This window comes from Pseudorca crassidens, chromosome 17 (assembly GCF_039906515.1).
Source record: "Pseudorca crassidens isolate mPseCra1 chromosome 17, mPseCra1.hap1, whole genome shotgun sequence".
NCBI classification, from domain to species: Eukaryota; Metazoa; Chordata; class Mammalia; order Artiodactyla; family Delphinidae; genus Pseudorca; species Pseudorca crassidens.
Genome location: NC_090312.1, coordinates 19231703 through 19255678, shown reverse-complemented (window position 1 = coordinate 19255678; position 23976 = coordinate 19231703). Strand labels below are relative to the sequence as shown.

At 39.6% G+C, this 23976-nt stretch overlaps 1 protein-coding gene across 4 annotated transcripts in view; it reads left to right on the top strand.

Moving 5' to 3' along the window:
- COL14A1 (collagen type XIV alpha 1 chain) overlaps positions 1-23976 on the top strand; it is a 245298-nt gene that overhangs the window by 132013 nt on the left and 89309 nt on the right. For all 4 annotated transcript variants that reach the window (XM_067711390.1, XM_067711391.1, XM_067711389.1 and 1 more), the window contains exons 24-31: positions 842-988; positions 5048-5104; positions 15505-15644; positions 18515-18638; positions 18830-18973; positions 20158-20322; positions 20909-20947; positions 21128-21266. In XM_067711390.1, the coding sequence (XP_067567491.1) occupies positions 842-988; positions 5048-5104; positions 15505-15644; positions 18515-18638; positions 18830-18973; positions 20158-20322; positions 20909-20947; positions 21128-21266 (955 nt within the window). The remainder of the gene's footprint in view (positions 1-841; positions 989-5047; positions 5105-15504; positions 15645-18514; positions 18639-18829; positions 18974-20157; positions 20323-20908; positions 20948-21127; positions 21267-23976) is intronic.

Sequence of the window (23976 nt, the reverse complement as noted above, 5' to 3'; positions counted from 1 at the left end):
GATTTTAAAAGAATAAAAAAGGATCTTTAAAGTGAATCCAAGGAATTTGGAGAGCCTCCTCCTAGCTTCCTAGCAGTCTCCTTTGCTAGCGAAAGAAATCCTGAGTGTCAGTGAAAAATCAAGACTGAGAGGTATGAATTGGACAGTCCGGGGACACCCTGGCTGTCCCAGTGCTGTTCCAAGCTCTTGCCTGCATTTGTGGCAACTATGCAAACCGCCTGGACCCATAGATGAACCTTCTGCGACCCTGGAAGCCCACTTCTTAGCCCACAGGCATGAGACCTGCTTAACACCCGACAATTTCTAACTCCATACTTATATCTTCAGGCCATTGGCAAGAAGGGCATCCTATTGTATGGTAATAAGTTGTATGGGGCCAAAAGGATGTATCTTTTTATGTCAAGTTTTAATTGTTCGACTGTGTTCTGAAGAATCATATTGAATAAAAGGGAATTCTAATTTTTAGAATTATATAAATAAATATATATATATACTCACCTTGACACCTGTTCAAAAGGTCAATTAAGATGTGTACATATAATTATAAACATGAACAGTTCTCCATTTGTTAAAGGATTGACCTCAGCAGCCTTTTACTAGTCAGTCTCATTTCTAAACATATAAAATGTGATTTTCAATTATGTAAAAAAAAACAGTGGAAATGTTAACTCTTTAAAAAAAGACACACCCCCTCAAACAAGTTTAATTCATTCTGGAGTTATCTGAATAGGCCATGCGTATTAAGCATTTTAGAAGCAAATCATCTACTGATGGCTGTTTTTAAAAAAAGTTTATGTATGTATGTTTTGTTCATGTATGTTTTGTTTTGTTTTTATTATAGATACACAAAAGCAAGAATCCACTCTGGGTGGAGGGACAAACAGACATTGCTTCTACGGACTTCAGCCAGATTCAGAATATAAAATCAGTGTTTACACAAAGCTCCATGAGATTGAGGGACCCAGTGTGAGCATAACGGAAAAAACACGTAAGTCAGGGCATCCCTGGTGGTGCAGTGGTTGAGAGTCCGCCTGCCGATGCAGGGGACACGGGTTCATGCCCTGGTCCGGGAGGATCCCACATGCCGCGGAGCGGCTGGGCCCGTGAGCCATGGCAGCTGAGCCTGCGCATCCGGAGCCTGTGCTCCGCAACGAGGGAGGCCACAGCAGTGGCCCGCGTACCGGGAAAAAAAAAAAAAAACACGTAAGTCAAGTGTGTTCTCTCCTGATCCCTGTCTTCATGAACAAATGGTATTTTAGGCGTCCTGTTTTGGTTCAAAAATCTTATTCCATTTAGAAAAATATTAGCCATTGCTGTATGGGAATATCTGTAATACAATTTTGTGTGTCTTATTCAGTCCCAGAATTCCCTGCTTGTGGCCCACTAATGTCATCTGTATGTTTTTTTTCCATCCTCCATATGTTGTCACAGGGACTATAAGGCCATAGGATGGCAAAGTGCTTGAAACAATGACCTATATTGTGATCTATTTCCATTAGGAACATCTGTGGAATGTGGAGTGTGAAATGAAGTGTAAGGACTGGGTCCCGACATTAAAACAATGGCACATTACTACAGCCATGAGGGTGGGAATGGAGCCAAGACGTTCCAACTGGCTGACCCTAGACTTGCCTACTTAAGAGGCTCTCGCTCTTTTTCCAAGCTGGCTGGAAATCTGATGCACTGAAGGGAAAGGCAAACTATAAAATGAAAACAAGGCACTTTTTACATGTTCTAAACAGCAAGGAGAGTATCAACTTCTTGGTATGTCCACTTCTTGGTATCCTTTTAATCAAGGATTCCAGACCTAGAGGCCACAAACATTAAAATGGTTTGAATGGTAGTGAATTCCAGGGGACATATGTGTGTCCCCAACTCAGTATCTTGAACTTAAACTTGAAATCCCCAAAGATTGGTATCGGAATAGGTGGTGGGCGATGGGCTTTCTTGGTAGCCCCTCTATCATGCATTTGATGTTTAGAAAGTTCTACTACCCGTGTATATAGGCCTTTCAGTTGCTCTGAACATGCAGAAAGAAATCATCATCAATATATAATCTTCCAACAGATAAGGTGAAAGTATAGTTAATGGAATCGTCTACTTTCCAACACAGAGACTTTATTTCATAACACTGAAATATTCAACAGTTTACAGGACACATGTATTTTTGAGGTATAATTTACATTCCATAAAATTTACCCATTTTAAGCATACAATTCAATGATCTTTGGTACATGCGAAAGGTTGTGCAGCCATCACTACAATCCAATGTTAGGACATTCCCATCAATCCAGAGAGCTTTCAAGCTCATCCCCAGTGAGCCTTCTTTCCTACTGTCTGCCCCAGGCAGTCTACTTTGTTTTCTTGTACATTTCTAGACATTTCATATAAATGGAAATATGTAATATGTAGTCTTTTGCATCTGACGTCTTTCACTTAGCATATGTTTTTGAGGTTTATCCACACTGGAGAATATATCAGTTGTTTGTTGCTTTTGATTGCTCATTAGAATTTGTTTTATGGATAGAGGATTATATAATTTAAAATTATTAGAGGCCTTGTAGTGCCTCTAATATTGGACTTTAGAGTCCAATAGGCTTGGTTGGGGTCCTTTTTAGCATTGTGGCCTTGGGCAGTTTAACATCTCTGAGCTGCTTTTTGCTTACCAATAAAATTAAATACCTACTCTCTTACCTCCTTTGGTGGTGGTAAAGATCCAATGAAAAGAGCCTGCTGAGGAACTTCTCAACCTGTATCTTATTGAACAAGTACTTTTGTTATCACCGTTGCTGTCTTCCTGGAAGTCACAAACTGATGGCCATGGGGTTAGATCTCACTGTCAGCTATGTTTTTCTCTGGGCTTTTTTTTTTTTTTTAAGTTTTAAAGTATTCTTGAAAATTCGAAAGATCTGACAAGACAGGGCACACAAATCCTCATGGTGCTAAATCTACAGAAACTCAGTAACTGCTGTCTCTTTTACACAGTGTTATGTGCTCTTAAATTTGTTATTCCTTAATGTTTAGGCTGTGTTCTTTGCTCCCACTCATTACTTGCCTGACCTCTAAAACTGTTTGAGTTTGGGGACTGTGGTCTCCTTCAAATTCCCCTAACCTTAACCTCACAACTGTTAACTACCAGTCCAGGGTTATTTTGGAAAGCTGTGTTTGGTGTAAATGTTTTCCTTCTGTTGGGGACATGTGTCATCTTATAGCTTCTACCCACTGGCTGTAGTTCAACCTTCTGAAGCAAATGCAGATTGAGACTGTTCCCTCTTCTATGTGACAGCTTCTCACAGACTTGAACACAGGGACCATCTGTGTGCCACACAGAATATAAACACATGTTCCCAGTTCACTGTGGTTCTTCTTACCCAAGAGACTCTTAGGCCAGATGTTCTGACCAAACATATTGATCTGGCTTCCAGAACCACTCACTGATTTTGTTCTTGATTTATTGACTAAAGTTAGGATATGCCTCAGTTTTTCACATTAAAGAAAATGCACCATTGTAAAGATGACCCAATGCTTCCACAAATTTTAAGATAAATACATCTGACTCTAGAAGGATTTTATGGTGCTTTCAAAAAAGTTTTGCAGTCCTAGTTTTAATATTAAAATGTCTGAAATGTTTTTACTTTTGAAACTTTTTAGTTTCCAAAAAATTGCCTTTAAAAGAAAAAAGTGATATTCTATATCTGTAATAATGCAATAGAAGGTATATATTGTGTTGTCACCTTCCCTCTTTCCTCATTCTTTCTTCCCAGAAATACCCATTTGTACCAGCTTGGTCTCCTTCAAGAAATTCTACCTGTTACCTGTGTGTGTGTGTGTGTGTGTGTGTGTGTGTATAACCATATAGACGTGTATAGGTAAATCAATATTATATTTATCAGTTAAATAGGATTTTTTCACAGATGGGATCATACCATGGTTTTCTGCTTCATTTCACATAAGGATTAATCTCAAACGCTTTTCCATTTTTCCATATCAGTAATATACCTCATTCCTTTAAATGTTGAATCACTTGACTCAAATAATATTATTTTATTGGCTCCTAGAATTGGAAGAGACCTTAAAATTTGTCTCTTCCAACCTTCCTGGCAGTGAAGGAATTCCTTTTACAACGTTCCCAGCAAACAGTCTGCTTGAGCTCAAATCCTTCCAGCTAGTTGGCGCTTACTGTCTGCAGAGGCTAGACATTCGTCTGTGTGAATGACTATGATTCGTTGAGGGTTTTCCCTCATATTAAACTGGAATAATAAAAATAATTTTCTCAATTTTTCTTAAGTCTTTAGCGTCAAATAAGAATAAAAAAATAATATAAAAAAATAATATTAGGATGTTTACCTAATGACACCATAGCTTCCTGGTGCTTTAACATGTGAATTGGTAAGAAAGTCACTGCTCTGATGTGACTATATCTGTGACCTTTAACCAAACCACACCTCCACGTATTACACAGATTTCTCATCCCTCATCATCCAGGTTAAACTGATCAGGACACACCATAGCCTCCCAAGGTCCTGCCATTTTGTTCTCAAAACTGAAAGTTTCCCAGACACGGTCTGAATGTAGTAGAGAGTAAATCAGATTCCCTTGGTGACCACATCCTGGGGATGCAGGGTCAAAAGGGAGAAAGTGCTATTGAACATGGATTGATGGTCAGTCCTTAGGCAGAATGGAAATAAAGTTTATTATATGTGTGAAAGCAACCAGAGACTAATCTGAAATAGGTTGGCAGGGTTCCAGCCTTAAATCAGCATTAAAACCACTTTGTAGTTGACAGTTTGATTGCATTGACTCCCACTGGGTAAACTGAATTGTGGCAAAATGACATTTCAAGCCTTCAGTCTGATGTTGAGGGGATGGCTGGAACCAGTTTGCACAGGCTTTGGCTGATTTGTAGTGGGTACTAAATTCACTAAATTCTCAAAGAAGACAGTTGTCAAAATCACTGACTCCCCTGAAGAATTATGACTCCATGACCTCCCTCTCGTCACCACAGATGAGATGCTTAATGGATGTTGTTTCTCCCTCTCCTTTACAGAATCACTTCCTACTCGGCCACCTACTTTTCCTCCAACTATTCCACCAGCAAAAGAAGGTAAAAGAATTATACAATCATGATGTGATTTTAGGTTTTGGATTTGTGTTGGTATTGTTTGCTTGTTCGTTTAAAAACCAAGGTATTAATGGAAGATATTTTCTCCTTAATACAAATGCTTATCAAACCCTTATGGGGTACAACTTTGCAATGAGTAGTAAATGAGACATAGAGATCTAATATGCAGTGTAATGAATAGAGGCAGCAATATTTTACTATAATTATGTGATGCGATAGAGATGCTAAATGTCACTATATCAACAATATTACAATATATAAATGTATCAAATTAATATGTTGTACACTTTAACTTTATGCAGTGTATACGTCAAGTATATTCAACAAAAAATCATCTAATATAGACTCTGTATACACAGAATAAATTTTGTAACAGAATTTCTTCATATTTATTTCATCAAAGATAGAGTAGTACATGTTTACCAAGGAAGAGTAGTTACATAATTTATGAGTGAGAATGTAGTTCATAATTCTGTAGACAAGGGTAACAGTGTTCCAGCTTACCTCCAAATGTCTCTCCCAGTTGTTTCTTTCTATCTTCATCACAAGAGTTTCTCATCACCTCTTACTTGAGCCATTAAGGTAACTTTCTAAAAACCTTTCAAACACAGTAGTGATCATTAATTTTTTTATTCCATTAATGACCATTTATTAACCCTACTATTCATTCTCAAAGCTCTTATGCCAGGTACTTGGAATACAATAACAATCTATGATTACTGCTCTCTGCTTATTTTCAGTATTACAAGAGAGATAGGTATTTGCCTAGGTAATTACCAGCCAAGGAAATGAGTTAAAAAGTGGAGATTGTACTATGGTAGCCCAGAAATGAGAAGAGTTAATGCTGCTGCAGGTTAATTACCTGTAAAGGAGGAGGAGGAATTTGATTTACATTTTGAAGAATGAGTTTTACAAGTAAATAATGGAGAGACAAGCACTCGAAGTCATGGAGTGATCTAAGCACGTAATGTGTTTGGGGAACCATAAGCACTTTAGTGTGACCCATAGAGAAAGGTGAAGATAGAGTTATGAAGTGGTTTGTGTGCCTGAATAAGGAGGCTGTGCTTTATCCTATAGGACATGGTATGCCATGAGGAGTTTTATGAAGGGAGGGTGACCTGCAGAAATCTATGTTTAAGAAAGATAACCTTGGTGAAATGGGGAGGAGGGATTAGGGCAGGAGAAGATAAAGCTATAACACATTGTTGGAAGGTTGTTTTGGAAGACTTCTTCCATTTACCATGCATTTTAAAGTACCTATTATGTACCAGAGATACAATGAAAAATAAGTTGTTCCCACCTTTCAGAGTGTTAGCAGACATATGGTCCGTGCCAAAAGTTCCTTAATATTTGGTCCTGTCCAAAACAATTTGGCATGGGCCAAATATGCTCATAACATTTTGGATAGGATCAAATTTCAAGAACCTGTTGGTGTAGACCAAATGTCTTATCAACGTTTTGGACAGGACCAAATGTCCTGCAAGGGACAGGAGCATAGTCAGAGGGGTCTGATGCTGGAGAGTGTAAGGATCAAGGAAACAAAGAGGTAATGAGAAACTGTACAAAAATAAAGCTCAACATCCTTCCTAGCATACCAGGCAAAGTCTTCAGTGATCAACCTATGTTGTGGTATCATGTCTCAGACTATATTAGTTAACAGCACAATTGTATAACTCCGGGTTCTGCATACATGCCTTATGCTATCCTGCATCTTTTAATGCTATTGGTTCTACCTGGAATGCCAGACTCTTCTTCCATCTTCATATCTAGCTTTTGCTAGTCTAACTATTTATGATGACTTTCACTATTGGAACTGGAAACAGAATCCTAATTGATGACTTTATCAGACATTTCTGATACAGATATTACAGGACTCTCTGAAGTCAGAATATTTTTATTTATAGCAGAACATGAGTATCATGTAGTCAACATTCATGAATGCTCATGGGAGACATGTGATTTGGAAGGGTCTATGAGGGTGAGGATTGACAATGTAGGAACATTTTTCCTGTAGTTTTCATCATGATGGTTTTAGAGAGTGGGGCGTCTGCAACTTTAATGCATTATTCATCTTAGTTTCTATTTGTCCTGGCTGTATTTAATTTAAAAGCTTGTAAATTTTTATTATTCAAGTGATATTGAGTATTTATTAAACAAACATTAAGAAACAGAAAAGAGAATGAGATTGCTGGTGGCGGTTGAGGAAAGAGAAACCGAGGGAGAGAGTGTAAGCCAGAGAGGGGAGAGGGAGAGAGCAGGGGAGAGAAAGAGAGAGAGAGGGAGAGAGAGAGAGAAGTGCTGCACGCTTTATATTGGAGAGGAGGGGAAAAAAAAAAACCTCAGTGGCAGTTTTGTGTTACTGTGTCTGGCTTAAAGAAAAAAATTCTGGACATCCAGGCTGAAAAAAATCAAAGCTCAGTGGGGACTACTTCTATCAAGAGAATTCTATGATCTGAGAATGGGCTGGATCAGGTGGTTTGAGAAGACACTGATGAGGGCCATGGAAATGTGGGAGAAGATGTGTGGCTTCTCTGCTTCCTTTGAACAGAGCTCTAGGCACCACAGGGCCACATAAGGAGGGTGAGGTTCCTGGAGTGGACTATATTTTCATCACTGTTGAAGATTTTATGGAATTGGAGAAAAGTGGTGCTCTCCTACAAAGTGGGACTTATGAAGACAGACCTTCAAGACGGCGGAGGAATAAGATGTGGAGATCAACTTCCTCCCCACAAATACATCAGAAATACATCTACATGTGGAACAACTCCTACAGAACACCTACTGAATGCTGGCAGAAGGCCTCAGATTTCCCAAAAGGGAACAGACGCCCTCAGGAGACCTACACACAGAAGTGGGGCCAAATCCAAAGCTGAACACCGGGAGCTGTGCAAACAAAGAAGAGAAAGGGAAATCTCTCCCAGCAGCCTCAGGAGCAACGGATTAAATCTCCACGATGAACTTGATGTACCCTGCATCTCTGGAATACCTGAATAGTCAATGAATCATCCCAAAATTGAAGCGGTGAACTATGGGAGCAACTGTAGACTTGGGGTTTGCTTTCTGCATCTAATTTGTTTCTGGTTTTCTGTTTAACTTCGGTTAGTATTTAGAGTTTATTATCACTGGTAGATTTTTTTATTGATTTGGTAGCTCTCTTCCTTTTTTTTAAAAAAAAAATAAGTATATATTTTTTCCTTTTTCCCTTTTTGTGAGTGTGTATGTGTATACTTCTTTCTGTGATTTTGTCTGTATAGCATTGCTTATACCATTTGTCCTAGGGTTCTGTCTGTCTGGTTTTTTTTTTGTTTTGTTTGTTTTGTTTTTTAGTATACTTTTTAGCACTTGTTGTCATTGGTGGATTTGTTTTTTGGTTTGGTTGCTTGCTTCTTTCTTTTTTTGTTTAATACTTTTTGATTTTTATTTAAATAACTTTATTTTATTTTATTTTATTGTTTTTTTTCTCCCTTTTCTTCTGAGCCGTGTGGCTGACAGGATCCTGATGCTCTGGCCAGGTGTCAAGCCTGTGCCTCTGAGGTAGGAAACCTGAGTGGAGGACATTGATCCACCAGAGACCTCCCAACTCCACATAATATCAAATGGAGAAAGCTCTCCCAGAGATCTCCATCTCAACACTAAGACCCAGCTCCCCTCAACGGACAGCAAGCTACAATTCTGGACACCCTATGCAAACAACTAGCAAAACAGGAACACAACCCCACCCATTAGCAGAGAGGCTGCCTAAAATCATAATAAGGCCACAGACATGCCAAAACACACCACCAGACGTGGACCTGCCCAACAGAAAAACAAGATCCAACCTCATCCACCAGAGCACAGGCACTAGTCCCCTCCACCAGGAAGCCTACAAAACCCACTGAACCAACTTTAACCACTGGGGACAGACAGCAAAAACAATGGGAACTACGAACCTACAGCCTGAGAAAAGGAGACCCCAAACACAGTAAGTTAAGCAAAATGAGAAGACAGAAAAACTAACAGCAGATGAAGGAGCAAGGTAAAAACCCACCAGACCTAATAAATGAAGAGAAAATAGACAGTCTACCTGAAAAAGAATTCAGAACAATGATAGTAAAGATGATCCAAAATCTTGGAAACAGAATAGAGAAAATACAAGAAACATTTCACAAGGACCTACAAGAACTAAAGAGAAAACAAACAATAATGAACAACACAATAAATGAAATTAAAAATTCTCTAGAAGGGATCAATAACAGAATAACTGAGGCAGAAGAACGGATAAGTGACCTGAAAGATAAAATAGTGGAAATAACTACTGCAGAGCAGAATAAAGTAAAAAGAATGAAAAGAACTGAGGACAATCTCAGAGACCTCTGGGACAAAATTAAACACACCAACGTTCGAATTATAGGGGTCCCAGAAGAAGAAGAGAACAGAAAGGGACTGAGAAAATATTTGAAGAGATTATAGTTGAAAACTTCCCTAATATGGGAAAGGAAATAGTTAATCAAGTCCAGGAAGCACAGAGAGTGCCATACAGGATAAATCCAAGAAGAAACATACCAAGACACATATTAATCAAACTATCAAAAATTAAATACAAAGAAAAAAATATTTAAAGCAGCAAGGGAAAAACAACAAGTAACATACAAGGGAATCCCTATAAGGTTAACGGCTAATATTTCAGCAGAAACTCTGCAAGCCAGAGGGAATGGCAGGACATATTTAAAGTGATGAAAGGGAGAAACCTACAGCCAAGATTACTCTACCCAGCAAGGATCTCATTCAGATTCAACGGAGAAATTAAAACCTTTACAGACAAGCAAAAGCTAATATAATTCAGCACCACCAAACCAGCTTTACTACAAATGCTAAAGGAACTTCTCTAGGCAGGAAACACAAGAGAAGGAAAAGACCTAAAAACAAACCCAAAACAATTAAGAAAATGATAATAGGAATATACATATCAATAATTACCTTAAACATAAATGGATTAAATGCTCCAACCAAAAGACATAGACTGGCTGAATGGAAACACAAACAAGACCTGTATATCTGTCTACAAGAGAGCCACTTCAGACCTAGGGACACATACAGACTGAAAGTGAGGGGATGGAAAAAGATAGTCCATGCAAATGGGAATCAAGAGAAAGCTGGAGTGGCAATTCTCATATCAGACAAAATAGACTTTTAAAAAAAGGCTATTACAAGAGAAAAGGAAGGACAATACATAATGATCAAGGGATCAATCCAAGTCGAAAATAAAACAATAGTAAGTATTTATGCACCCAACACAGGATCACCTCAATACATAAGGCAAATGCTAACCGCCGTAAAAGGGGAAATTGACAGTAACACAGTAATAGTAGGGGACTTAAACACCCCACTTTCACCAATGGACAGATAATCCAAAATGAAAATAAATAAGGAAACAGAAGCATTAAATGATACATAAAACAAGATGGACTTGACTGATATTTATAGGATATTCCATTCTCACATTCCATCCCAAAACAACAGAATACACTTTCTTCTCAAGTGCTCATGGAACATTCTCCATGATAGATCATATCTTGGGTCACAAATCAAGCCTTGGTAAATTTAAGAAAATTGAAATCATATCAAGTATCTTTTCTGACCACAATGCTGTGAGGCTAGGTATCAGTTACAGGAAAATAATCTGTTAAAAATACAAACACATGGAGGCTAAACAATACACTACTGAATAAGCAAGAGATCACTGAAGAAATCAAACGGGAAATAAAAAAGACACCTAGAGACAAAGGACAATGAAATCACGACACCCCAAAACGTATGGGATGCCGCAAAATAGTTCTGAGGTAAGTTTACAGCAATACAATCCTACCTCAAGAAACATCTCAAATAAACAACCTAACCTTACACCTAAAGCAGTTAGAGAAAGAAGAACAAAAAAACCCCAAAGTTAGCAGAAGGAGAGAAATCATAAAGATCAGATCAGAAATAAATGAAAAAAAAATGAAGGAAACAATAGCAAAGATCAATAAAACTAAAAGCTGGTTTTTTGAGAAGATAAACCAAATTGATAAACCATTAGCCAGACTCATCAAGAAAAAAAGGGAGAAGACTCAAATCAACAGAATTACAAATGAAAAAGGAGAAGTAACAACTGACACTGCAGAAGTACAAAGGATCATGAGAGATTACTATAAACAACTCTATGCCAATAAAATGGACAACCTGGAAGAAATGGAAAATTCTCAGAAAAGCACAACCTTCTGAGACTGAACGAGGAAGAAATAGAAAATATAAACAGAGCAATCACAAGCAGTGAAATTGAAACTGTGATTAAAAATCTTCCAACAAACAAAAGCCCAGGACCAGATGGCTTCATAGGCGAATTCTATCAAACATTTAGAGAAGAGCTAACACCTATCCTTCTCAAACTCTTCCGAAATATAGCAGAGGGAAGAGCACTCCAAACTCATTCTACAAGGGCACCATCACCCTGATGCCAAAACCAGACAAAGATGTCACAAAGAAAACTACAGGCCAATATCACTGATGAACATAGCTGCAAAAATCCTCAGCAAAATACTAGCAAACAGAATCCAATAGCACATACACCATGATCAAGTGGGGTTTAATCCAGGAATGCAGGAACTCTTCAATATAAGGAAATCAATCAATGTGATAAACCATATTAACAAATTAAAGGAGAGAAACCATATGATCATCTCAGTAGATGCAGAAAAAGCTTTCATCAAAATTCAACTCCCATTTATGATAAAAACCCTCCAGAAAGTAGGCATAGCGGGAGCTTACCTCAATATAATAAAGGCCGTATATGACAAACCCACAGCCAACATCGTCCTCAGTGGTGAAAAACTGAAACCATTTCCTCTAAGATCAGGAACAAGACAAGGTTGTCCACTCTCTCCACTATTATTCAACGTATTTTTGGAAGTTTGAGTCACAGCAATCAGAGAAGAAAAAGAAATAAAAGGAATCCAAATCAGAAAAGAAAAAGTAAAGCTGCCACTGTTTGGAGATGACATGATGCTATACATAGAGAATCCTAAAGATGCTACCAGAAAACTACCAGAGCTAATCAATGAATTTGGTAAAGTAGCAGGATACAAAATTAATGCACAGAAATCTCTTGCATTCCTATACACTAATGATGAAAAATCTGAAAGAGAAATTAAGGAAACACTCCCATTTACCACTGCAAAAAAAAGAATAAAATACCTAGGAATAAACCTACCCAAGGAGACAAAAACTTGTATGTAGAAAACTATAAGACACTGATGAAAGAAATTAAAGATGGTACAAACGGATAGAGAGATATACCATGTTCTTGGACTGGAAGAATCAACATTGTAAAAATGCCTCTACTACCCAAAGCAATCTACAGATTGCATGCAATACCTATCAAACTACCAGTGGCATTTTTCACAGAACTAGAACAAAAAATTTCACAATTTGTACAGAAACACAAAAGACCCCGAATAGCCAAAGCAATCTTGAGAAAGAAAAACAGAGCTGGAGGAATCAGGCTCCCAGACTTCAGACTCTACTACAAAGCTACAGTAATCAAGACAGTACGGTACTGGCCAAAAACAGAAAGATAGATCAATGGAACAGGATAGAAAGGCCAGAGATAAACCCGTGCACATATGGTCACGTTATTTTTGATAAAGGAGGCAAGAATATACAATGGAGAAAAGACAGCCTCTTCAGTAAGTGGTGCTCAGAAAACTGGACAGCTACATGTAAAACAATGAAGTTAGAAGACTCACTAACACCATACACAAAAATAAACTCACAGTGGATTAAAGACCTAAATATAAGGCCAAACACTATAAAACTGTTAGAAGAAAACATAGGCAGAACACTCTATGATGTAAATCACAGCAAGATTCTTTTTGACCCACCTCCTAGAGAAATGGAAATAAAAAGAAAAATAAACAAATGGGACCTAATGAAACTTAAAAGCTTTTGCACAGCAAAGGAAACCATAAACAAGACAAAAAGACAACTCAGAATGGGAGAAAATATTTGCAAATGAATCATCAGACAAAGGATTAATCTCCAAAATTTACAAGCAGCTCATGCAGCTCAATATCAAAAAAACAACCCAATCGAAAAATGGGCAGAAGACCTAAATAGACATTTCTCAAAGAAGATATACAGATTTCCAACAAACACATGAAAGGATGCTCAACATCAATAATCATTAGAGAAATGCACATCAAAACTACAATGCAGTATCACCTGACACCAGTCAGAATGGCCATCATCAAAAAATCTAGAAACAATAAATACTGGAGAGGGTGTGGAGAAGAGGGAACCCTCTTGCACTGTTGGTGGGAATGTAAATTGATACAGCTACTATGGAGAACAGTATGGAGGTTCCTTAAAAAACTAAAAATAGAATTACCATATGACCCAGCAATCCCACTACTGGGCACATATCCTGAGAAAACCATAATTCAAATATCCTCATGTACCACAATGTTCTTTGCAGCTCTGTTTACAATAGCCAGGACATGGAAGCAACCTAAGTGTCCATCAGCAGATGAATGTATAAAGAAGATGTGGCACATATATACAATGGAATATTTCTCAGCCTTAAGAAGAAATGAAATTGAGTTATTTTTAGTGAGGTGGATGGACCTAGAGTCTGTCATACAGAGTGAAGTAAGTCAGAAAGAGAAGAATAAATATCGTATGCTAACCCATATATATGGAATCTAAAAAAAGAAAATTGGTTCTGAAGAACCTAGGCCCAAGACAGGAATAAAGACGCAGACGTAGAGAATGGACTTGAGGACATGGGGAGGGGGAAGGGTAAGGTGGTATGAAGTGAGAGAGTGGCACGGACTTATATATACTACCAAATGTAAAATAGATAGCTAGTGGGAAGCAGCTGCATAGCACAGGGAGATCAGCTCGGTGCTTTGTGACCACCTAGAGGGGTGGGATAGGGAGGGTGGGAGGCAGATGCCAGGGGGAGGGGATATGGGGATATATGTATATGTATAGCTGATTCACTTTGTTATACAGCAGAAACTAACACACCATTGTAAAGCAATTATACTCCAATAAAGATGTTTTAAAAAAAAAAGAAACAGAAAAGAGTACACAGAAGAAAATTAAAAACACAATTTCATATTCCAGGCGTAATTCCTTCCTGTATTTTGATGTATATTCTTTTTTTTTCTTTGTTGTATTAAGTATGTTTTTCAATTTTAGTATGTTTTCAAATAGATTTTGCTCTCATTTCGAAGGTAAAACCTAATCTAGATTTTGTCTTTCCTTGAAAACAGAACACCCGGTTTTCTTTTGTAAGCTATAATTATAGATCTTGTGGTCCCCTTCAGCTTCAAATTCAAACCATAAATATGTAAAATGTTATACATCGTGGAACTCATGAGAACAACCTCACCAAATCCTTATTGTCCCTCGAGTACTAACTCAGAGATGATTTATTTTACATCATAAATAACTTTAAGGGAATAAAGTTCCACTTAATAAAATAAAAGTCAAGTAAATTTTTTTTCCTAAAGAAAGGTGAAAGGTACATTAGCTCACAGAATATTTGTGTGCAAATGGCCTAAGATAAAAAGGTTCAGATTATTAAAGACTAAATTGTTTGTTTCATCATAAAACAGAGTTAACCACCGTGGTCTACACTAATGAAGGGGAAGAGAGGCATAGATAATCTGAAACAGCACGTGATACAAGACTATTAAAAAATGCTTTCAGTGGAATAGGTTTTTGTTAATGTGATTTTTGCCTGTTTTTCAACATTGATATCAGTATTACCTGCTGATAAAAGTTTCCCTGAGCTGGCATAATGTGCATTTCTTGATATGCATCACTGGGTGTCAGAAGGGCATAGACAGGATTTCTGAGCAAGGCTGGAATTAAAGTTTGCTTATGGCCTCCGTCCAAACGCATATCAAGTTTTAGATTAATCTGCTTCCATTGTGTGGTATGCCTTCCTCCTGGAAGCTGAATCTCTCTCACATTGTTAATTCAATCAGCAGAGGGCAGGGTGCACAGAGTGGTAGCTTGGATTTCCTTCTAATCAGTAGGCACTAGAGTGTTTGCTGATGCTTCTGTCTCTAAATCACTTTAGTTCTACACTTTTCATTCTTCCCATTTCTGTTCTTTGGGACTGAGATTGGTAGATTTTTTTCTCTTTAATTCCACACATTTGATTGAAGCTTCTTTGTCATGACTAGGAAACTTGGGTGTAGGAGAGCCATGATGGTCATGAGCAAGAGGTTGGAGTAAGATGTATATCTTTCCTTCGGGCTGTAGCTACCAGAGGGAAACCATTATCTGCTTTGTTGGTGTCATAACTATTGTGTTTTCCCCTTTTCCCTGATTCAAAATTAATTCTTGGTCTCCAGTGTGTAAAGCTGCCAAAGCCGACCTGGTGTTCATGGTGGATGGATCCTGGAGTATTGGTGATGAAAATTTCAATAAGATCATTAACTTCCTGTATAGCACTGTTGGAGCTCTGGACAAGATAGGTGCAGATGGAACTCAAGTAAGGCTGATAGATCAATCATTAATTCATTCTATGCATGAAAAAATTATTCCAAGCTCTTATTATGGCTACTTGTCAGGGAATATGGGTAAAGAACTATCCTGATTGGATCCAACCCTAAATGAGAGTATAGACAAGTCTGAGTTTAGAAGCAGCTTACTGGTGTGTGACAGAGCTTGAGAAGAGGCTAATCCTTAAAAGCGCTTGAGTTCAGCAAACTAAGACAGGTTAGAATGACCATGTCAGCAGATGTGTCTTCTATATACTAGGATAGAGTCTCTCTCTAAAGGAACATCCAATGTTTTCTTTGCCCTCGAGGATGTTAAAATCTTGAACGAGAGAGGTCATCATCACAAATTACTACAGAACAAGTAGAACATAGAAAACTAATTTATTCATTCAACAAATATTTATTGAGAACTTATTTTGGTTAGGTACAGTACTGTCATAATGGGTATGACAGACATGTCCCTAATTTCATGTTGCTCATATTCTTTTTTTTTTTTAAATCTCAAGACGATAGTATATTTTATTTATTTATTTATTTATTCATTCATTCATTTATTTATTTTTGGCTGAGTTGGGTCTTTGTTGCTGTGCGCAGGCTTTCTCTAGTTGCGTCGAGCGGGGGCTACTCTTCGTTGTGGTGCGTGGGCTTCTCATTGCAGTGGCTTCTCTTGTTGTGGAGTACCGGCTCTAGGCATGCGGGCTTCAGAGTTGAGGCACGGGGGCTCAGTAGTTGTGGCTCACAGGCTCTAGAGCGCAGGCTCAGTAGTTGTGGCGCACGGGCTCCGCGTCATGTGGGATCTTCCTGGACCAGGGCTCGAACCTGTGTCCCCTGCATTGGCAGACGGATTCTTAACCACTGCACCACCAGGGAAGCCCGCTCATATTCTTAAAGGTAGGGAGAGGAGGAGGATGAGAGACAGATACAAATAAATTCACAAGGTAGGGATGCGAGCTTTCGACCTGAGATTTAAATTTACCAAAGTTTATTTTAAACTGAGTGATCCACAGAGTCTTCTTTGAGGAGGTGGCGTCTGAACTGAGATGTGAGTGATGCTGAGAAGATTTGAAAGTAGAATTTCCAGACAGGGAAAGTAGTAAGTGCAGAGGGCCTAAGTCAAGAATGAGTTTTGAGGCTTCAGGTGCTAAAACTTGGGGCTGGAATATAATGGATGAGCATGTGGGGGGGCTGGGGGGAGAAGAAGAGGTGGAAGAAGTAGACAGAGCTAGATCACCTTGAGTCTTATGACCCACTGAAGAAGTTGGGTATCATCCTAAATACACTGGGAAGCCACTGGGAAGTTTTAAGGAGAGAAGATCTGATATGCTTTTTTTTTTTTTTGCTGTACGCGGGCCTCTCACTGTTGTGGCCTCTCCCGTTGCGGAGCACAGGCTCCGGACGTGCAGGCTCAGCAGCCATGGCTCACAGGCCCAGCCGCTCCGCGGCATGTGGGATCTTCCCAGACCGGGGCACGAACCCGTGTCTCCTGCATCGGCAGGCAGACTCTCAACCACTGCGCCACCAGGGAAGCCCCTGATATGCTTTTTAAAAAAGATCATTCTGACTGCTTCGTGGAGTGTGAGTACTAATAAAGGTGAGAGTGGAAGTGGAGAGACCACCTGGGATGCTGCTGTCATGGTCCAACACAGAGATGATGGAGGCCTGGGCTAGGGTGGTAGCAGTGAGATGCACTGAAGTGAACAGATTGAAAATATGTCTTGGAAGAATGGCCGAGAAAACTTGGATGTAAGGGGAACCAGAAGAGAAGAATAGATAAAATGCTCAGGCATTTCAGGGAGGGCGAAATTTGTTTTGAATAGAGGTTTCCTAAAGATGATGACATTTGCAATAGACCTTGATAGGCTGGTAGAAAGTGAAGGCTCACAAAGCCAAAAAGAAGCCCTTTCATAATTCTGAAAAACAAACAAAAAATATAATAAATTTAAAATGTCCCCGAAGTTGCACAGGAATAGAAGCAAATTGTAGGAAATGAAGCCAGGATGGTTTATACTGCAGTGATTCAGAACACAGATTTTAAAGTAGAATTACCTGGCTTCAGCTGTTGGTTCTGCCAGTGGCTACTCTAGTAATCTTGGGTACATTACTTGGCTTTCTATCCCTCAGTTTCCTGATCTGTAAAATGGTAGAATAGTAGTAATTATTTCATAGGTTTGTTTCATAAAGAAATCCTTGGAAATAGTCCAACTTCAATTGTTTCTCTGAACTTTGTCAAGTTAGAAGATCTAGGCTGCCATTTTCCCATCTGTCAAATGAGATGGCAAAAGGTCTTCATGCTTTAGGGAGAGATTTTTAAAATAAAGTACTTCCTGAAAAGTACTTTGTTAAGACGTCGTCAGATTTGGTATGTAACTTGTATGGTTTAAACCAAGGAAATTGTGGACTGGGTTAAAAAAGAAATTAAAACTGTAGTTGTAGGACTTCCTGGTGGTGCAGTGGTTAAGAATCCACCTGCCAATGCAGGGGACACGGGTTTGAGCCCTGGTCTGGGAAGATCCCACGTATCACAGAGCAACTAAGCCTGTGTGCCACAACTACTGAGCCTGCGCTCTAGAGCCCTCGAGCCACAACAACTGAAGCCCGCGTGCCTAGAGCCCATGCTCCGCAACAAGAAAGGCCACTGCAGTGAGAAGCCCACACACCATAACAAAGAGAAGCCCCCGCTCACCGCAACTAGAGAAAGCCTGCATGCAGCAACAAAGACCCAACACAGCCAAAAATTAAAAATATAAATAAATTAATTAATTAAAAAAAAACTGTAGTTGTAATCATGCTGTAGTGTGTGCTTTCTGGCAGAGAGGAAGTCTACAATATACATAAAAATGAACACACCTTCTCTCTCTAGGTTGCAATGGTCCAGTTCACTGATGACCCCAGGACAGAATTTAAACTTAACTCTTACAAAACCAAAAAGACTGTTCTTGATGCAATTAAACATATCTCGTACAAAGGAGGAAATACAAAAACAGGTAAGACCACAAGAAGCCCAGGTAAGACCCGAAATAATTATTACTAATTACTGAAATGACTTCTTTTTGAAGCATAGTAATATAGATTTTTTTAAAAAAAGGTTTTTCATTGACTTAAGAACTTCATTCCCACTCTTCCATCTCTAGCAAGGGAGGAAACGAAATTGAATTGTTGCCTTCCTTTGTTTCAGGAAAAGCAATTAAGCATGTCCGAGATACCTTGTTTACTGCAGAGTCAGGAACCAGAAGAGGCATCCCGAAGGTCATCGTGGTTATAACTGATGGAAGATCACAAGATGATGTGAGCAAAATCTCCAGGGAGATGCAATCAGATGGTAAGTTTTACACAGATAAGCAACAGTGGCTACCAATAATACCGTTAGCCTTGTTTTCTGTATAGACATTTATAGGCTACATCAGCATGACTAAAGTGTTTCTAAATCTTTCTTAATATTAACTGGACAATGTGATTTTTAAAAGTTTCCAGGTTACAAATCTATGATTTTGCTGTATTTTCTCCAGTACTTTTGTTACATACAGGATGCCCTATATAAGCAACTCCATCAATTAAGTGCACTATAGGACTTCCTTGGCGATCCGTTTGTTTAAGATTCCATGCTTCCACTGCAGGGGGCACAGGTTCGATCCCTGTCATGCTGTGTGGTCAAAAAGAAAAAAAAGGAAAAGAAAAGAAAATTAAGTGCAATACTATGAAAAGGACCAGGGGAGGGAAACTGATCACAGAAACTCCTCAGCCTTTGTTCTCCATTTGTAAAATGGAGAACACAAAATGTGAAGATTGCATTCTATAAGATCTGTATGAACAAAGACTAGCTTAGTATGTATTTGCCGAGCATTGAACTGTGACCCACCTCAGGCTTCTAAGCCTGTAATATCTCAGTTTCTACTTCTGAAAATGAAACAAAACAAAACCAAAAAAACCCAAAACTTCTTTTGTTTCAATTGCACTTTTTCCCATAAATACTAAAATCATTATTAAAAATATGCAAAAATAAAGATGTTACTCAAATGGTAACTATTTTGTCTCAAACACTGACTCTCTTAAGCTTCTTTAAAGTGGAAACTTTCGGGGCTTCCCTGGTGGCGCAGTGGTTGAGAGTCTGCCTGCCGATGCAGGGGACACAGGTTTGTGCCCCTGTTGGGGAAGATCCCACATGCCACAGAGCGGCTGGGCCCGTGAGCCGTGGCCACTGAGCCTGCGCGTCCGGAGCCTGTGCTCCGCAACGGGAGAGGCCACAACAGTGAGAGGCCCGCATACTGTGAAAAAAAATAAATAAATAAAAATAAAGTGGAAACTTTCTTTAGGGGATGATGGGTTAATTATCATAGAGTAAATTATGTGCATGCAGAATTCTGAAGAACTGTAAAGAGTGCATTATCCACCCCCACTGGCCCTCCTAAATAAACATGTTTTAAATATTTGGACGTGTCTCATATTGCATTGTTTGTTTTTGCTGCGATTTAAAGTCATCAGAAATCTGTTCCCCTTTTACCACAGGCTACAGCATTTTTGCAGTCGGCGTGGCTGATGCAGATTACTCAGAGTTGGTTAGCATTGGCAGTAAGCCCAGCGCCCGGCATGTCTTCTTTGTGGATGACTTTGACGCCTTTAAGAAAATTGAAGATGAATTGATTACTTTTGTCTGTGAAACCGCGTCAGCAAGTTAGTTCTTTGGAATTTGCACTTACATTGCTTAAATGCTGAGATATTTATACCAGTTAAATAATGAATACCATCCTGATCCGAAGGGAGAAAATTGACTTGGAGAAGCTATTTGTTATGCAGACATTAAGTTTTGTGGTTTCAAGCATATGGGAAGTAAACCTTACCTCTCCTTGGTTCAGGGTTTTAGGTTGATAAAGACTTTCCCTAAAAAGACGAGGGTCTGTATTTAAAAGCAACCCTCTTGAACAGCTATAGCAGATAGTTTTCAAAAATGTGTTAAGTCTGCTCATCAGGGTAACACATTAGAAGTGGGACTTCTCCCAAGACATGCTATCAAGTGACCACCATCGATTTTAATGGACCCAGGAGAGGAGAAGGAAGTTGGGACCCTTTGGTTTTAAAACGAAAAGTGAGAGTGTTTCAGTCTTTACGAATCCACAGAAAGCTGTAGCCACATGTGGTGTGGATTCCCTCCACAACTGACTTCCGTCAAGATTGTTAGCTTCCTGTTCTCAGGACAAGGAAAGAATATGTTTGGAAAATATCTGAATTAGGGTTTTATCTTGTTTGTTTTGTCTTCCAGCCTGCCCACTGGTGCATAAGGATGACATTGATCTTGCAGGTATGCCATTTCACAAATTTTCCAAATACAAATACATTAAATAACTCCCATTTTGGGTCCAGATTTTTTCATCCTTAATAGACTAATTTTGAAATTTAAAATCCTAAAGTGCCTGTTTATTCTTTTTCTCTATCCCTGTTTTTTTTCTTTTTCTTTCTTTCTTTTTTTTTTTTTTTTAAGGTTTTAAGATGATGGAAATGTTTGGTTTGGTTGAAAAGGAATTTTCATCGGTGGAAGGGGTTTCTATGGAGCCTGGTACCTTCAATGTGTATCCTTGTTATCAACTTCATAAAGATGCCCTGGTTTCCCAGCCAACCAAGTATGTTTCTATTGCAAGATACTAAAGTCAATTATTGTTTATTATATCGCACTGTGGAAATGATATCAACTAGAAATATGCTGTAATAATTCCCAGCAGGATTTTCCATGATGGATAGAGCAGATGATGTTTAGATTTCTTTAAAAATGTTAGACCTACACATAATGCTGCTTGAACTTTCATATTTGTTCATCTCAGAAAAATATAAAGATAGTTAGTACTTACATAGCACTACCACAGACCAGGCATTGTTCTAAATGCTAGTAACTCACTCAAACCTCCCAATAACTCTATGAAGTAGAGTCATTTATTATCTTGGTTTTATAAATAACAAAACTAAAGCATAAAGAAGCTAAATGACTTGAGTGAGATCACATATTTTGTTGAAGACCATGCTGGGATTTGCACCTGCAGATCCCAGAATCCACACCCTGAACCATTTTAAGATAGTGCCATGAATTCAGATGGTTTTTATCCTGGAGAAGTCACAACAGCAACTCCATATAGTTGATGTAAAAATCACATTATTGGGGGGACCTTCAAGATAGTGGAGGAGTAAGACAAGGAGATCACCTTCCTCCCCACAAATACATCAGAAATACATTTACCTGTGGAACAACTCCTGCAGGACACCTACTGAATGCTGCAGAAGACCTCAGACTTCCCAAAAAGCAAGAAAATCCCCATGTACCTGGGAAGTGCAAAAGAAAAAAGAAAAAACAGACACAAAAGAGTAGGGATGGGACCTGCCCCTCTGGGAGGCAGCTGTGAAGGAGGAAAAATTTCCACACACTAGGAAGCCCCTTCACTGGTGGAGACGGGAGGTGGGTGGCGGGGAAGCTTTGGAGCCACGGAGGAGAGCACGGCAACAGGGGTGCAAGGGGCAAAGCGGAGAGATTCCCGCACAGAGGATCTGTGCCGACCAACACTCACCAGCCTGAGAAGCTTGTCTGCTCACCCGCCGGGGTGGGCGGGGCTGGGAGCTGAGGCTTGGGCTTCAGTCGGAGCGCAGGGAGAGGACTGGGGTTGGCTGTGTGAACACAGCTTGAAGGGGGCTAGTGCGCCACAGCTAGCCAGGAGGGCATCTGGGAAAAAGTCTGGACCTGCCAAAGAGGCAAGAGACCATTGTTTCAGGGTGTGCGAGGGGAGGGGTTTCAGAGCACTGCCTAAACGAGCTCCAGAGATGGGCACGAGCTGTGGTTATCAGCGCGGACAACAGAGCCGGGCATGAAATGCTAAAGCTGCTGCTGCCACCACCAAGAATCCTGTGTGCGAGCACAGGTCACTATCCACAGCTCTCCTCCTGGGAGCCTGTGCAGCCCGCCACTGCCGGTCCCGTGATCCAGGGACAACTTCCCCGGGATAACACACAGCCCGCCTCAGGCTTTTGCAACGTTACACTGGCCTGTGCCACCGCAGGCTTGCCCCACATTTTGTACCCCTCCCAACCCTGGCCTGAGTGAGCCAGAGCCCCCTAATCAGCCGCTGTTTTACCCCCTCCTGTCTGTGTGGGAACAGATGCCCTCAGATGACCTACATGCAGAGGTGGGTCCAAATCCAAAGCTGAACCCCAGGAGCTATGCAAACAAAGAAGAGAAAGGGAAATCTCTCCCAGCAGCCTCAGGAGCAGTGGATTAAATCCCCACAGTCAACTTAATGTACCCTGCATCTCTGGAACACCTGAATAGACAACAAATCATCCTAAAATTGAGGCAGTAGACATTGGGAGCAACTGTAGACTTGGGGTTTGCTGTCTGTGGCTGATTTGTTTCTGATTTCTAGGTTTATCTTAGTATAGTTTTTAGCGCTTGTTATCATTGGTGGATTTGTTTATTGGTTTGGTTGCCCTCTTCTTTTTAAATTATTATTATTATTTTTAATTTATTATTATTTTTTCTTTCTCTTTTTCTCCCTTTTCTTCTGAGCTTTGTGGCTGACAGGGTCTTGGTGCTCTGGCCTGGTGTCAGGCCTGAGCCTATGAGGTGGGAGAGCCGAGTTCAGGACATTAGACCATCAGAGAGCCCCTGGCCCCATGTAATATCAATCGGCGAGAGCTCTCCCAGAGATCTCTGTCTTAACGCTAAGACCCAGCTCCACTCAACGACCAGCAAGCTTCAGTGCTGGATGCCCCATGCCAATCAACAAGCAAGACAGGAACACAACCCCACACATTAGCAGAGAGGCTGCCTAAAATCATAGTAAGGTTTTACTATGTGAGTTTTGTTTACCCCAAAACACACCACCAGACGAGGTCCTGCCTCCCAGAAAGACAAGATCCAGCCCCACCCACCAGGACACAGGCACCAGTCCCCTCCATCAGGAAGCCTACACTAGCCACTGAACAAACCTCATCCACTGGGGCAGACATCAAAAAAATGGGAACTATGAACCTGCAGCCTGCGAAAAGGATCCCAAACACAGTAAGTTAAACATAATGAGAAGACAAAGAAATATTCAGCAGATGAAGAAGCAAAGTAGAAACCCACCAGATGAAATAACTGAAGAGGAAATAGACAGTCTACCTGAAAAAGAATTCAGAATAATAATAGTAAAGATGATCCAAAATCTTGGAAATAGAAGGGAGAAAATAGATGAAACATTTAACAAGGGCCTAGAAGAACTAAAAGAGAAAGACAGTGATGAACAATACAAAAAAAGAAATTAAAAATTCTCTAGAAGGAATCTATAGCAGAATAACTGAGGCAAAAAA